The 16,654-nt window shown below is 33.2% G+C and overlaps 1 protein-coding gene and 2 long non-coding RNA genes across 3 annotated transcripts; 1 reads left to right on the top strand and 2 right to left on the bottom strand.

Moving 5' to 3' along the window:
* Positions 1–1,298: 1,298 nt before the first annotated feature.
* On the bottom strand, positions 1,299–6,821 carry LOC118646662. Its single transcript, XR_004964165.1, has 6 exons — positions 6,485–6,821; positions 6,058–6,119; positions 5,467–5,529; positions 5,240–5,296; positions 2,412–3,130; positions 1,299–2,125 (listed from the first exon to the last, which is right to left on the bottom strand). It is a non-coding gene; the product is annotated as an uncharacterized LOC118646662 (long non-coding RNA).
* A 328-nt stretch (positions 6,822–7,149) lies between these two features.
* LOC105833104 lies at positions 7,150–10,930 on the top strand. The gene is made up of 6 exons (XR_004964069.1): positions 7,150–7,245; positions 7,324–7,435; positions 7,523–7,672; positions 7,811–8,021; positions 8,235–8,368; positions 10,384–10,930. It is a non-coding gene; the product is annotated as a telomere length and silencing protein 1 homolog (long non-coding RNA).
* Positions 10,931–16,113, bottom strand: LOC105833102 (very-long-chain 3-oxoacyl-CoA reductase). Its single transcript, XM_012674552.3, has 4 exons — positions 15,046–16,113; positions 12,755–13,130; positions 12,210–12,553; positions 10,931–11,536 (listed from the first exon to the last, which is right to left on the bottom strand). The coding sequence occupies exons 2-4, from the start codon at positions 13,127–13,129 to the stop codon at positions 11,278–11,280; spliced, it is 978 nt and encodes a 325-aa protein (XP_012530006.1). The 5' UTR covers position 13,130; positions 15,046–16,113; the 3' UTR covers positions 10,931–11,277.
* Positions 16,114–16,654: the final 541 nt, after the last annotated feature.

Below are 16,654 nucleotides of genomic sequence, written 5' to 3'. Positions count from 1 at the left end.
GTGAGTTTTTGCGAGTGATATAGTTATCGCATAACTTTTTTTTTCGAAAAAAAAGAAAGACTGAATAGGATGGGAGTGTCAAAAAAATTTGTTATCGGTAAAATTACATGTTTTTCGTTGTGGGTGGTTATTGAATTCCCGTGATGAAAAAAATACTTTCGCGTCTCGCTGGCGCGCAAAAATTTTAATTTACTACTCGCTGCATCCGAACACTCACACCGCAAATAATTGTGGAACACGTAACAATAATAACAATTACCCGATTTTATTTCGTCCACGGAAATAAGACGAGATCCGATAGCGATAAAAATGAACTTTTAGATCTTTCGAATGCAGTATTCATTCAGTTCCTATTGAACGAATTTTTATGTCACAATATTATCGAGTGATTTTTATACAATTGAAAGCATCACCTTTTTATCTGTAAAAATATGTTTCTATTATAAATAAAAAATATGTATATAAAAATTAAACTATTGAGGTTATTTTCTATAAAAAATTCTTTTGTAAAATTTTGTAAATTTATAAACGACTATTTTTTTGTCACAAGTAAAATTATGTTTACAAAAAGTAAATTAATAAACAATAAATGGATATATAAACTTTAGCATACATAAAATTAATAAATTAATAACATTTTCTTCCACAACTTTAACAATTTATATTATAATATTATTGAATAGTTTTATGTATGTAAAATAAATCTATCTATTTTTTCCATATTTTTTATAAAAAAATCTTCCTCTACGTAAATAAATATTTGTACAAATTTTCTACGGTTTCTTCATATTATAAAGTTTTAAATGGTTTTATGTAAAAAAAGTCGATATTAAAATTGTAAAAATTCGAAAAAATGCAATAAAAATTTATGTTATAATAGCAATACGACTTTTAAATAAATATTTTTTTATAAAGTTATAACTTTTTTCTATTTCTATATAAAATCTTAAACAAATTCATTTAAAGTTTTTTTTTCCAGAAAAAAAGCACACATACAGATCAGAAAAAGACCTAGTGGCGCCATCAGTGTTAAAGGAAAGTTCCCGTTTATTATGACAAATAATACTCTTCAGATGGTATTGGACAATTAGATCTTATACATTCAACAGTATCATTGAATTATTTACAATATTATCAGAGAAGAATTCAAGAGCGGTCATCCCGCCGTTTTAAATGTTTCCAGAAAGAGCGGCCACCGCGGCTTTTTTCGTGCGAACGATATTTGACTAGTATCAGCGCCAAACGTAAATGTAAAACTACGTGACCTCACCTATTTATCGACACTGTTAATAAAGAAGTTTTTTTGGTGTGTGTCCGTATTACATAGAAGCAAATGAAGTGATATAAGGTAATTAAGTGTACCTATTAGTGTGTCTGTACTTATTAGTGTGCCTTTATATTTAAAGAAGTTATAAAAGCATTTGCATAATTAAAAATAGAACATTTTCTTTTGTATTATATACACAAATATATACATAAATATTTAAACTAAATTTTTTAAATTTATTCTTTCTATATATTTAATTGTGTTAATTTTTTTTTTGTAACTCCTTTAAATACAAAGGCACATAAATAGGTACCTCCTCTTTCCTATAACATGACCTAAGAAAAAAAGCCTGAAATAGGCGGTACATAAGACATTCGCGAGCCCTACAACCCTAAATTTATTCAATCATTACAAAAAAATGCGAAAAACCATTTAATATATTTACGGTATTTTTGACACCCAACTTTTAATAAATTTCTTCCTTCTTTCGGCCAGATTGAACTCACCTTTCGTTGATCCTGGCCATATATATTCCGACTGCATAACAGTCAGATAATTTAAGTAGTGGCAAATGAAATATGTATATACATTTGTACATACATGTCTTAATAAAAATGACAAAAAAAATTTACCAGGTAACACGAACACTACGATCAAATATCATTACAAAAAAATGAAAAAGAAAACATTTGGAACAACGAATCTATGAAAGTCGCATTTATCCGTATTTATAATACATAATATATAAAAAGATATTTAATTTAAATTTCATAGATTCGTTGTCCTATAAAAAAAATCGTCACTCACCGATCCAATGCGCAACGAGCGGAGTTATTTGGCCACGAAGCTGCGATGATACTGTAACACACAAACATAAGATTCAAATTAAAACAATGCTGAAAATAATAAAATTTTCGAAAATTTTACGCGCACATTAAACTTATAAAATTTGACTTTGAAACACATATGCACACACATAAGCATACATATTTAGTAATATTATTTTTTGAAAAAGATCAAAAATAAATGTGTAATATATAAAATGTTATATATATTTCCTTTCTTTTCCTAAATATTTTTGAACTTTATTTCGATAAAACCAAATAAATAATAAAAATTATTTGTGCAAATAAAAAATATTTACCCCGAGGTTGCTCCGCTGATGCCCGATGTCCTTCCTGGACCTCCTCCTCCTCTCAGAACAGGCTGTCACGCAATCCTTCCTTTCGTTGTCACGAGACACTCGCGAAAAGCACTCGCGATTATATATGTTACAATCGCGCGAGGACTAATTAATTGTTAAAAGTCTTTCGCGCGACATACTAATGCGTCACTCCACGTTTATAACCCCATGATGATTTCCAATGCCCAATGGAATCAAAACACCTTGATCAGACCAGTACAGAACACACGGTAACTAACACGAGCAAACATCAAGCACCGCGGAGAAGAAACAAAATTACAATCGTATTAAGATCGTAATCAAGAATTCTTACTGCCGTCAATCGTTTGCCAATTATAGAACGTATCTCAAATAACTCGACAATCGTGACAGCGCGTCCTCTGCGTCCCATTACCAGCTTTTTTAGGTGCGTCATCGGTCGCCGAGCATCTCGATGAGCGTCCAATACTGTCAATATTTCAAAGTGCAACCCGAAAAGAGCGGTTTCTCGAACCAAGAGCTCATTCGAATGGGAGTTGTGTGAAAAGTCTTTTTAGTCCTATTGTTTTAACGGCACTCCCGAAACAAACGCGCGACGCGACGAACCGGCTGCGATTCGTTTAGTTTCATTTAAATCGGCGATAAGATTGGCTTATGATCCATCGTTGACTCTTGCGGATCGTTAGTTAGCAACGATGATACTGTAATACACAAACATAAAAGTTAAATTAAAATAGTGTTTAAAATAATCAATTTAAGACAAATTAATTAATTATAATGAGATATTTAGTTATCATTGCAAACAGTACGATAATGTATATAATATATATTAACAGCCAAGAAATTATTTTTTAACAACAAAATGTTCTTATTCTGATAATATGATATTTAATGACATTCATAAATATATATTTTATTTAAAATATAGTCATAAACAAGACACTTTTACTTGTTATATTAATAATTGCCTTCGATCATTTTACAGAAAAAATAGTTTTATAAAACCCCTTTTATATTCATGGGTTTGATAAATATTTTAAAAAATTAGTAAATGTTCCAACTGTATACACAATAGAAATAAACAAATCAGATTCTAACCAAAATACAAAATTTTGCTCTGCGACTGCATCTTCAGACAATGAAACGTTAGAAAATATTCCGTGCTTTTTATCAAACAATAAAACATTGGAAGATAAAAACATTTCATCGTTTCTTAAAGAATTTGGCGTAAAAATCCAACATTTAGTTGTTCAATTATATGATAATTTATTTTTAATTAAATCTGACACACAAAAGTTATAGAAATTATTAAGAATTTTTTTTGCAATTATTAAATGAACTTGAACAAATTATTTATCATGATAATTTGAATGAAATAATAGATTCTTTTAAAGTAATTTTAAAATATATATATATATATATATATATATAGATAAGTTTAATACAAAATATAAAAAAAAACCTTTTTTTAAAAATATCAAGTGTTTTATTATCACAGATTATTATATGTACTTTAACTGAAGAAACCAGGCAACAAAATAATGTATCACTTACGATAAAAGATAAAACAATTGTTGTTATATTTCTATTAAAAAACAATTACAAAAGTTTTTAAATCTTCCTAATGTTTTAAAATAAATTATGGATTATCAGACTTAATTAAAATCTTATAAAAATAGGATACAAGGTTGTGTATGGAAATTGATAAAATTGATTTTAAATAAAATAATTTTACCATTAATTCTATACTTTAACGAATTTGAGATTGATAATCCACATGGGAGTCATGCTGGTTATTATAAAATTGCTTGCTTATATTATAGTATTTCTACAATTCTACCGCAATATAGCAGTCGCTTAAAAAATATATTTATTTTTATATTATTTTATCGAGACTTGCCGCCAGAATTGTCATAATTGTCCAGCACGACATCTTTACTCGAGTGTCATGCCGATTTCGAGCATATAAAATTATGCAAAAGGTTTAATCGCCGGAACTCTGTTTATAAACAACATCGAAGCACAGATTTATACAAGATCTACCGAGAATTGTCGCTAGAATTGTCATAACTATCCAGCATGACACCTTTACTCGAGTGTCGTGCTGATTTCGCAGATAAAAAATTATTTGCAAATGTTTAACCGCCAGAACTCGGTTTAAAAACGATATCAAAGTACAAATTCTTTGATTTCTTTTATCGCATTACCCATTTTTTACTTTCACAATAGTAAAAGAAATGAAAACAGCAAAGTAATAAAGGATACTTTTTTCATTGCAGGTAAACAAAATGTTACTAATAGGAGGTAAAAATAAAAGAGATTTTATTAAAATAACTTTAACAACAATATTTACGGGTAATTTAGTCGTTATGTTCTTGGACAGGTCAAAAAAATAATTTCAAAATAAGAGACGCACATACGATTACAGAAATCAAAAGTAACTTTTATCTGTAATATTCGGAATTTTTAATATTGACTCATAACTTTTTTACATAATCTCAAAAATTATTAATATACTCTGCAGTTATAATCTGATTTAAAACATTTATACTTTTGTATTTTATATTTGTCATTTTTAAACTTGTTATTTTTCTTATTTCAAAAGCTTTTAAAGCTGCATATCCGCGAACCACGGAGAAGAACTTTGAGCATGGTGTGATGGAATAGTTCAGATTTGCTAACGTTCGCAAACAAAAAAGAATTAATTGAAGAAACAAGGAAGTTATTGAGAAAAATGCAATAATTTATATGCTGTGATTTGTATATCAACAATATATAATATATGTCATATAAAATAATGTTACACTTACCAGTTATGATTTGTGATGCCGTTCTATAACGCCGGGTCGTTCCACACCCGTCGCGTTCTGAAAATAAGAAAAGAATGCAATTAAAAATGGCAATAAGGGTTTCTTTCCTGCCCACGGTCAACATGAACCACGATTAATGCGTCGCGAGCTGTGCTCGAACGAGTATGGACGTACAGATACGCGTTCGAGCGAATTGCGACGCAAGTTTAAAGTAAATAAGCACTTACCGATTAAATACTTTGCGATATCACTTGTTCAAGCAGCGGCGGTCGTTCCACATTCGTTGCCTTCTGAAAATAACGAGTAAATGTGAATTAAAATGAGGCGGTTTCATTTATCGTGCGGATTAACTTCGCGCGATGATTCCTTGGCTCTCTTTGCGGAATAAGAGACATAAAAAATAGCCATGGCGCCATCACCCGGCAGCAACAGATTACACACATTTATCGACCCAGTTATCGATCGCTACGCAACAGTGGCTAGATCGATAAGGTCTACGGCCTTCTTACCATGCGTAAAATGCCTAGGAATGAATTATCAGGCGAGACAACTCTATGCAACGTAACCTGCACACGAATTTTTCGTACATCGACCGACGTAATTTTTTTGAACGACACTTTTTTATAACAATTGTCGCATTATCGCGAAAATTCAATTATCACGATAATCGCTCCGATCGCTCGCGAGAATAATTATACAAGAAATACCAAAATGTGAAATAAAATGTGTCGAGACGTGAAGCGCGATGAGACTTATTATTCGACCGTTCAATGACGTATTTTTGTTACAATGACGAATTAAATGTAAATTTCACTTACCAATCGAACGTCGCAACGATGTCCGCTCCCAGGGCCAATGCATCTCAGGATTGTTACGGATTCTGCAAGTGAAAAAGGAACGCTGTTAATTGAGATGGCGAAGGGAGATACTTTTCCCGCGTAATCGACTTTCGCACGAATGTCGGATGTTACACGGTTGCATGCGACCGCTCGATGCATCGCGATCTACGTTTAAATGAGGAATACACTTCGGACAATGCAAGATTAATTACCGATGAAGCGATTATTAGCGATGCGATGCCACTCGCGACCTTTCCCGCGCGATCGACATTTGCATGCCACAGAATTATTGTCGCATGTTACAATCGTGCGACCGCTCCACGCGTCGCGATTTACGCTACGAACGAGGAAATACGATACGCGTTTGAACGGAACACAATACAAAATGAATATACGTTATAATTACCAATTAGACAAATTGCGATGCCACTCGATCGGGAGCTGATCTGTCCCGTGCCCCGTTCCGTTCCGGAAAGAAAGTGAACCCAGCGTCCCGTTCCGTTCCGGAAGGCATGTGAACCCCTATAACAGAGAACTGTATTAAGTTGGCTCGAGCCAGAGATGATCATTTCTGGCGCGCTTAGCGCTAACTTCACGCATCAAGTCGAGTACCTCTGCGATATATATCATTTTGAACTTTGCGTTTTCACACTAATAAGGCTAATTATTACTAATTCATGTTTAAATTATGTTTCACAAATTATAATTACTTTTCCATAAAAATAGCAAGTATGTGTAAATTAAAATATGAGTCAAATCGATATCTTACATCGATCGATAATCGATTCGATATATTATGAAAACAATAATATATCATTTAATATTATATTATTAAATAAATTATTTTATTTATACATTAAATTTATATTAAATAACAGAAAAATATTGTTTTTTTATAAAAATGTATTTTTTTATTTACAATATTTTTTTGCAGTTGTTTTTGAGAATATTGAATCCGCCGCGACGCCATCTAGAGTCTCGAGAGTTCAGTGATTAAACGTTAATCTATCTGTTGAGGTTTGTGTTGATTTTACTTGTTAGGAGATAGCAAGTTTTATTAATTTAGAAAGAATGGGGAGCGGCGATAACGAAGCGCCTAATATTCAGTTTAAAAAGAAGAAGAAGGCGAAATCTTTAAGGAAACGCGAAGCTCTCTCGGATGACAATGTCAGGTTCGGATAGCACATTAATTTGTTTTTAATTAAATGTGTAGCATAGAACTTATATTAAGATATTTATTTTAAGGAGAAAGTCGAGGAGATAAAGATCACTCAGAAACTCAGCGAGAGATCGGTTGGCGTCGATATTGTTAGTTTGACACACGCTCGAAGAAAGCGTCTCATCCGATGTGTTTACGGTAAGACACTTTTATATGTATATATACGTAATAAATGTAAAATACACGATAGATAGGAAAGGTAACGCAAGATCTATGTTAATTTAGTTCTTTAATATAACGGATTCCTTTAATATGAAAACCGAAGAAATGGTAAATATGCGTTGAAGAATACAAAACATAACAATGCATACATATGACACGCATTGGAACGCAATTTAATGCAGAGACCAATAAACGCAATAAGGATGAAGAAATGTACGTACGGCGACGTTTGCCTCTTTCTCTCTTACGTTTATTGATATTTAATCACTAATAAAAGAATGTATTTAAAAAGAATTATTAATCATTACATTTGTATATCTTGTATCCTTATATAACTATTTCTGTTTACAGAGTCAAGTATATAGAACAAGAATTGTTGTAGTAAAAATAATAACAATACAGTAAATAGTACGAATAATGATAAGGAATGATATTACTCACCAGAGAAAGCAGCGTTACACACGGTACCAGAACATTTGAGGCAAAGCTTGACCATTTGTAGCAAGGAAATGCTTTCGAATCAAATACTATTTGGTATTCCAGAAGTCGATCTTGGCATAGAGTGAGTACATTTATATTACAATTATACAATACATATTTTTTAAATGTATATTGCTAAATGTATATTGTTAAATGTATATTGCATGCAAGTGTGTGGAAATAATTCTTCAATCTTAAAGCAACATCAAATGATGATTTAACTTTATTTATAGTTATACAATTTTGAAAACATAAGTTTTATAATATTTTCTTTAAAAGCACAATTAATTTTCAGAGTCAAAATTTGTAACATTGAGGCTATAGAGCAAGTGAAATTAAAACTTCTTTGGAACAGACACAGAAAAAAAAAAGGGCCCTCACGGTTTGCTCCTACAAATATGGCTGTGAATTTTGTGCAACACAACAGATGTATGAATTTTATTCTCCTTGTTATTTTTCATAGATAGGATTGGACTATACCAGTCAATGAACAAATAGAAAAAACTTAATATATAATTACCATTTTCAAATAAAAAATGTTATTTTAAATTTATATAAAGTTTAAATTTAAAAAATATTTGCAGCTTATTATTTTGAAGTCTTATTATTTTAATATTTTTTTTAAACAGTAATTTACTGGTAATTGTTCTGCAACTGCTGCAATGATCCTATGTATACATAATACATATAATATTCCTAAGTTATCAAAAATTTACTAACTACATTAATATTTACTAACTACGCATTTTTTGTTTTTATACATTTAACTTCTTCATATTGGATATAACATTGTGAGTGAAATTTATTGTAATTTTAGTCAACATAAGAGACTCAGATTTCCAAAAGTTGCAACAAGAAATAATGCACTACAAAAGAAAACATGATACAATGATAAATAATTTGTCGTGATAACTCATTAAAAAATTCAAGTTTGAACATTCTTTTTATTACAACATATCTGTTGTATCAGTCAGTCTCCCTTCTAATCGTTAGGCCTTTCACTTCCAGCATCTGCGCGACCCTCAACACCTTGGGCAGGTGGTCCTGCGCCACGGCCATATTTCCGCGATACATATATTCTAGTATCAGTTTTGATTCCACATAATTAACGCCCGGGAGGATGACAACTTCAATGGGATATTTCGCCATGTTGCGAAAAATCTGTTTGAAGTACTTTGATCATGCCATTAGTATGACTTTATGACATTTAATTGTCTCGCTTGTCAAAAGCGAGGATAACGTCGCTGAACGTTCCACTGTCTAGTAACTCGCCAAAGAAGGTCAGGATCTTTGAATTATCCCATTGAAGGCAGTACATTTCAGTAGATATGCTGTATGAGACTCGTAGCGTAAACATACACAATCCTGATATGATATACAACCCTTCTTTTGTTTATCAAAGGGACCCGAATCGAAACAAAATTATAGTTCGGTTTGTTGACAAATAAAGAAAATCGAAATTGTTTAAATTATGGTTTTTTTCGGTTATGGTTACAGTTGTTAATTTTAAATCCTGAATTTAAGTCCTTGAATTAAAATAGAACAACTGTATTATTGGCACTATTTACAAATTCTGTAACCTGGTCACCGATTCTCCTGATTGTGTTTCTCTAAATGATATTCCGCGTTTATATCGATCTCGACTGGCAAATGTTTAAAAATACTTTTGTAATGTTCTGAAAAACATTCAGCAGAAATAGGCTTAGCAGGACCAGTAACTGTGTTTCTCTCTATCTATTCTTTTGCTTTTCATCTCCTCTCTTTATTCCCTTCTCCTTTCCTGCCTTTCTTAGTCCAATCATTTTAGTCCAAAAAATGCCTTCAGTTAAAAAAAAAATGGTGGCAACAATTTTCTTTTTTTAATCGCTTTATTTTGTTGTTTTAAACAACATATTGAAAATAGAGAATGATAGCGGCCAGGCTTAAAAAATTATTCAAAGTCAAAGATCACAAAAATCAGTTTTTTGCAAAAATCTCGTTTCTTATGGCTCGGAGATCAATTGAGTTACAAGAAAGTAAGTTCATGTGATTATCTACAAAAATGGATGTATTCATTTTTCACATACGACGAACTGTTTGCGAGGTACAGAGTGATGAATGTTCTCTATCGTTCTCTATTTTCAATATGTTATTTAAAATAACAAAATAAGGCGATTAAAAAAAGAAAATTGTTGCCACCATTTTTTTGCACTAAAAACTTAAAATAACTGGACTATCTCTCCCACAATCCCTACCGAAAGCCGAAAATTGCGTGCCCCGACGAGTGGTTTTGTCATTTAAGATTCTCTCAGAGAGAGAGAGAGAGAGAGTGTGTGTGTGTGTGTGTGTGTGTGTGTGTGTGTGTGTGTGTTAATTAACATGACAGTAAATTAATGTCAGATTACACATCTGCACATTTTATTAACAATCAAAATTAAATGCATCCATTTTTTTTATTTACGCAGGTTTCTGTAACTTAGAACAAAATGCAAGTTTTGACTTAAGGCGAAAAAGAAAAGGAAGGGAAAATAGGACAAAAGAACAGTGCAAAAAATACAACGAAAATAACAGCGGGCGATAAACACGCACTTTACAAACATTACGACCAGGAGGGAAAATTTTAAATCGAACACAAAATCCAAGTGTAAAGATCAAAGTCGATTCATCTATTATCTACCGTCTAATCAAGTCTCCTGAAATCAAGAAGATAGATACGCTCTTAAACGTCTCGATTACTCTTCTTATCTTTCTCGATCCTACGATTCATCTGTATGTATTATAAATCGTAATATTTATCAGAAATTTGGGAGATTTAAGAAATTGTTTAGGAGAAAAACTCGGATAGCAAGATAATTTTTGCTACAATCATGTCGAAGATTTACAATTTTGTCTTTTCATATATCAATAAGATATTTCAATGCAATTAAAAGGAAAATTCTGCATCCAAATCCTGTAAAGTATACGATTTTACTGATGTTAATTAAAATTTATGTTATTAAAAATATGCGACGATTATATATATAATTATTTTATTATCGCAATCACTGTAGATATCTAGGTACAATGTACAACATCTAAGTGTCTTGAGATTTGTTTAAAGACTACAGTAATAAGTTCAACATTATCATTAATCTTATATAAGATAAACAAACCTCTTTCTATTTATAATATAATGTGTTACATGAACAACAGACAAAAGACTGCAAAATTATTTATCTTTGAGAAGACAATTTTGAGAAATGGATACTTCAGGTGTGAAAAGATGTCAATAGAAAAAAAAGCAAAACAATAACAAAGAACAACTTGAATGAAACAGTGCTATCCATCGAAGAAACGACGTTATGAAAATGTAACGCGATTCAACTGGAGACAGTGTCCCGTTGCGAGGCATCCCACGCCTCTGCTTTCATCTTTTTGCGGAGAGCACGTCCTCTCAAATTGAGCATCGTCTTCGCCACTAGCCACACCGCGCCCGTTTCGCACATGTAACGCAGCGCGTTCACGAAGCCGATGATTAGGGAATGCGGTAGATACCCGGTTGTGCGCGATTCGATGCCCACCGTTTTCAGCGACGACTTGACGAAACTCTCCGGAGAAGGCGCCATCCACGATGCTCTCCTAGGAGAACAAAAAGAAAAAAAACATGAAGATCGCAAATGATCAAAGACTGATTTTAAATTCCAAATTCTGATGTAATTTAATTATTTCAATCAAGAATATCGAGTTAAAACAAAAATTATTTTGTTTTTTCAATTTCATAATATTCTTTGAAAGATTATCAATTCTTTGAGTACATAATGATTCTAATTTGTCATCCCGTAGGAAAAAATTATGCAAAAAATTACTACACAAATTGCATATTTTGTGCATAAATTTTTACAGTTTTTACAGATTTTTATACAAAGTTTTTGTCTTCAGAATTTTTCTGCAGAATATTTTACAGAATTTTATGATCGTTTTCTGAAACTTTTTGCTTTCAGAAAAAATTACATAAAATTCTGCAAAATTTTCTACAGAAAAATTCTGAAGGCAAAATTTTTGTATAAAAATCTGTAAAAACTGCAAAAATTTATGCACAAAAATATTTTTCGTGCAGTAATTTTTGCATAATTTTTTCCTACGGGATGAGTATGAGTCAAGAGTATATTTTAAGACAATTATCGATTAAATTGAGTAATCACTTTTCTTATCAGTAAAATTGATATTTTTCTATGTGTGTGATTATTAAAAAATAATATCTAGAAGTAAAATTATTTCGAATGTGAATTCATTAAGTAGAAGAAATTTTTACTTGATCTTGGACATTTTTGTGGCAACCGGGCCGGGCAGAACGCATTGCACGGTGACGCCTCTCGGTGTAGCTTCCGTAGCCAGGTCGGCGCTGAGCTTGTCGATAAACGCCTTACTGGCGGCGTAAACAGACAGGTACGGGCTCGGAGTAGCCGCGGCCGTCGAACTCACGTTGATCACCACCCCTTTCCCTCGTTCCATCATACCCGGCAGTATCGCTCTCGCAACTCCGGTCACCCCGGCCACGTTCAGTTGTAGTATCCTCGCGATCACTTCCTCCGACACATCTGAGAACATCTCGGGATGGTCGTAGCTCGCACCGGCGTTGTTGACAAGGACACCGACCTGTTAGAAACATCCCCCATTTATTTTTCTTCCCTCTTTACCTCTTCCTTTCTATCATTAAGAGGAATCATTTAAGACATTTTCAAGAGGAAGAAATTTGTTTGCATTTTTTTCTATAAAGAGCGACTTTCTCTCCGTTTCTCTGCGAAATATTTCAATTTGTTCGAGATTTACAAATAAATTATATGAGATCTGCATTACCTCCAAGTCCTGGGTCGCTTTGCCAATTTCGGAGTAAATCACTTGGCCTTCGGTCAAGTCAGCTTCGACGACGCGAGTCTCCACGTTATACTTTCGCTCGATTTCGGCGGCCACGTCCTTCAACTTGGATAAAGACCGTGACACCAGAACAATGTTTATGCCCTGCTCGGCTAGCGCCTTGGCGAAGGCCTTTCCAAGGCCGTCTGTTGCACCGGTCACTACTGCCCATTTCCCTTGAGTTCGTAAATCGATTCCAAAACCGAGACTCGGGGCGAGCAACTTCTTCCACGTTAGAATCCCGACTTTTACGAGGATTCTCAAAGTGATGAACGCCACTATCACCAGAAATATCTTCTCCCACCAGCTTAACGCCATTCTAAAAGCAACGGAAGTGAACACGCGTTACACTGTTGCCGGTCTTGTTTAAGTATATTCGCTTGATTTAATCGCAATCGAACAATCAAACGCCTCACAATGTTTCTCAAGTTAGTAATTTAAAAAAATCACCATAAACATTACATTACTCCAATTAATGAATTACGTTTGGATATAAGTGAACGTCTGATGACGATATCAACAGGTTTGCCAGTCATTGCCGGTTTTGGTTTTCAAATGAAATGCTGAACTGACCTCGTGTCATACTATCAACCAATGCAGTTTACCTTTAATGAGGCCTTTGCTATGCTCGTTTACCTTTTCCCTTTTTTTGTCACCTTGTCACACTTTGGAAAAGAACTATCTTGCATAAATATTCATTTACTTGCACCTTGCAATCGAGACAATCTCAGTAAAAAATATATATATTATTGAGAATAAAATAATTATTGAAATTTTAACATGTTCATAGATTTCATGAGACTTACTACTGGTTTTAATATTGTCAAATTAATGAAATGTCTTTGATAATCGTTAAGAAGGTATCGCGTACTGTTTATGTATATTCTTTTAATCTCGCCGGAAAAAACGGATTATTCAGTGAGACAGCTCATCTACGACGTTTCTATGCTTATTACAAATTGCCGCATATAATACTTACTAATTTTAATACTTATCTACAGCTTTGTTTTTTATTAATATATCTGGAAATTTTTAAAATTATTTTTCAATAACGTCAAACTTTCTATTATATTTCTCTGGTTCATTAAGAGTCATATTTGGTTGTAATATAATTTAATATTAGTTTCGTTTTAAATAATATTCTACATAATTTTTAAAAAGATTAAAGAAGCATTATGATTTTTCGATATCTCCTTTGAGCTTTTTTATTCTCAACGTCCATTATGCTTTATCTTAAATTGATCTGAGTCGTATTAGTCTGTGTAACTATTTTGTTTGTGTGCGACTATTTTTCTATTTTTTTTTATTTCATTGCCTTATGCAATACACTTCCTGTCGGACGGTAAATAATCTTGCTTACATAATCAACATTCCATGATTCTTATATATGAAAAAATACATTAATTACATAGTCAATTAATTATTTTTCTATAATAACTATTCGTACAAATGTTAAATATTCCTTTTTTTTTCTTTTTTCTTTTTTTCAAATTGCATGTTTCTTAATACACATTAGCTCTTTTTATGCACGTATAAAATTAATATTCAAATGCTTGATCCTTACTCTCTGTTACTATTTTTAATGATTTTGTAAATTGCACGCTTCTATGTATCATTCCATATATCTGTTATACATCGAGACGCAGGTGCCGCTAATTGAAATTCCGACAACTGAATGATAAGCACAATTAGGAAGATAGCATTACTGTGTCGTACTGCATACAATGTTAACAATTAACATACATTATTCGTTATTATTTTTTCATTCTCAATTCCGTCGATTGTTATCGAGAAAAATCGAAACGTTGCGTTTAGGGGCAAAGTCCTACCGTATAAATTTTCTTATCACGGTGCACAATGACGGAATTGTTATATTACTCAGATAACGCGTGTTTTACAAAGTAATTTTTACGACTCGTATAGTTTTAACACAGTCAACGATATTTCAGTCAAAGATCCGCGCGTGAATTGAAATTTACATCGTTCGTTTCTAATGCAGTCAAAACGTTACTTTAAAATATTCAAATCGCCATGCGATTTTGATTGAAAACACTGAACGGCAATTCTTCTTCTTCTTGTTATTCCCCAATTGGATATCCGACTCTTGAACGGCAATTATAATTGAAGATCCACCTGGCCTTAGACTTGGCAGAGTTTCACGATAGGCATACAGCTTTCTCCGACGTGTTTTATACGCCAATGCGCGAGGCGATTACACTTTCTCACTTTCTCACCTGAACTCGACCTTTACTAGCAGTCGACTCTTCTTCTTCTTCTTCCGGGTCTCCCGATCATGCGACGACAAATAGTAAAATCCGTACTTTGCCGGCAGGGGATGCGATGGTCTCGGAGCTCGACCGTCAACGTGCGCGTAGCGTGACCGCTCGATAACGATAATCACGTTAAATATATATATCTCTCTCAAAGTACAAGGTCGCGCGAGATCAGCAGATACAACTCGATCAGGGTAGACCAGTTTGACGAGACCCAAGCAGCCTTTGAGTTATCACAGAAGGGCGACAAGTTTCTGGCTGTACACCTCGGGTCGCCGTCACCACTAGCTACCTCGATCACCGGCGTTGTACTGCGTTGCGAAAGCGCTCTCACGATCGATGTTTTGTTCGGAATTAGCGGGCTATCGGCGATGCGCGATTGCGCGAACGCGAGCGCGAGTGTGAGCGCGTACGGGGAGGGGAGGCAATGTCAGGGCTGGAAACCGGCAATCCCGTTCGCATCGGCGGGACGTTCCGCCCCGCGCGCGAAGAGAACGAGGATAGCGGTACCCTCCTCGTGGGCGCACGCATGGCCAGAAGACTCGGAGGGGAAACAACAGCGGTGGGGGACACACGCCGATGAGAGAAGACGATTCTCTCTTTGACACACTTCGCTAGCGCGTCGGCCTCCTTTTGCAAAACCTTGCACGATTTCTTCGATCGTCCGTGTTCGTCGACGCCGGCACTCCCGGCTTTTCTTTCTTCCAGGCGCTGCTGATAATAATATATGTTTTATGTACGTCCTGGGGAAAGCGATATCCATTTCCTCAAAATTACGAACAATCGATCAGAACTTGCCATTCAACAATTGTCTGGCTTGAGTTTCACAGCAGTTTCCGGACGATTAGTTACGCTTCAGATTTTTGTAACGTTAACGTTATTATCTAATGAATATATTATCCATTTTATTATATTAATATAATATTAAAACGTTAGAACAATTGGCATTGAATGTATATCTAGTTTTAACTTTTTTTATATATTTGTTTGTTACTATTTTTAATTTCTTAAATATTTAAATAATTATAATCCAAAAATTAAAAAATCCAACAAAGTCACCTTAATAATTTTTGTTATTTAATCTAGAAGTCTTGAAACTTATTATTTTGATGGGTTTGATTGTTCTAACATTAAATGTTAAATTAATACAATATTAACAATATTAATATAAATTAATATAATGTTAAATTAAAAAATTTTAATTGCAATAATTTCGAAGCTACGCAAGAAGTTTTATCGTTGGCGAGTAGGTTACGCGTACAAAAGAATAGAATTGTGGGAACGGTACTTGCTGACCTACTTAATAGCGCTATTATTTTTTTCTTTTAGCTTCCTGCATTACATGCAATATTAATTACCGTTCCGATTATATATATATATGTAAATATATCATTCGTTGTGATATATATATATAATTTATTATTCACACATTGAAATTATAAACTATGACTGAATAAAATTACAAAAGGTAATGCAGATTTTAAATACAATTTTACTGATTAGAATAATAAAAAAGCTTCACACACATCTAGGACTAATTTTACTTGCAAATACTAACTCTGTACAAATT

The sequence above is a fragment of the Monomorium pharaonis genome, chromosome 7 (genome assembly GCF_013373865.1).
Source record: "Monomorium pharaonis isolate MP-MQ-018 chromosome 7, ASM1337386v2, whole genome shotgun sequence".
NCBI classification, from domain to species: domain Eukaryota; kingdom Metazoa; phylum Arthropoda; class Insecta; order Hymenoptera; family Formicidae; genus Monomorium; species Monomorium pharaonis.
Note: the sequence above shows the minus strand (reverse complement) of the source record. Positions and strands in the feature narration are given on the sequence as shown.

Excerpts from the sequence above, each read along its gene's own strand:
- LOC105833102 (XM_012674552.3), bottom strand. The coding sequence starts at position 13,129 with ATGGCGTTAAGCTGGTGGGAGAAGATATTTCTGGTGATAGTGGCGTTC. Across the intron at positions 12,554-12,754 it reads AAGCGACCCAGGACTTGGAG|GTCGGTGTCCTTGTCAACAA; the intron begins GTAATGCAGATC and ends TGTTTCTAACAG. Across the intron at positions 11,537-12,209 it reads ACAAAAATGTCCAAGATCAA|GAGAGCATCGTGGATGGCGC; the intron begins GTAAAAATTTCT and ends TTGTTCTCCTAG.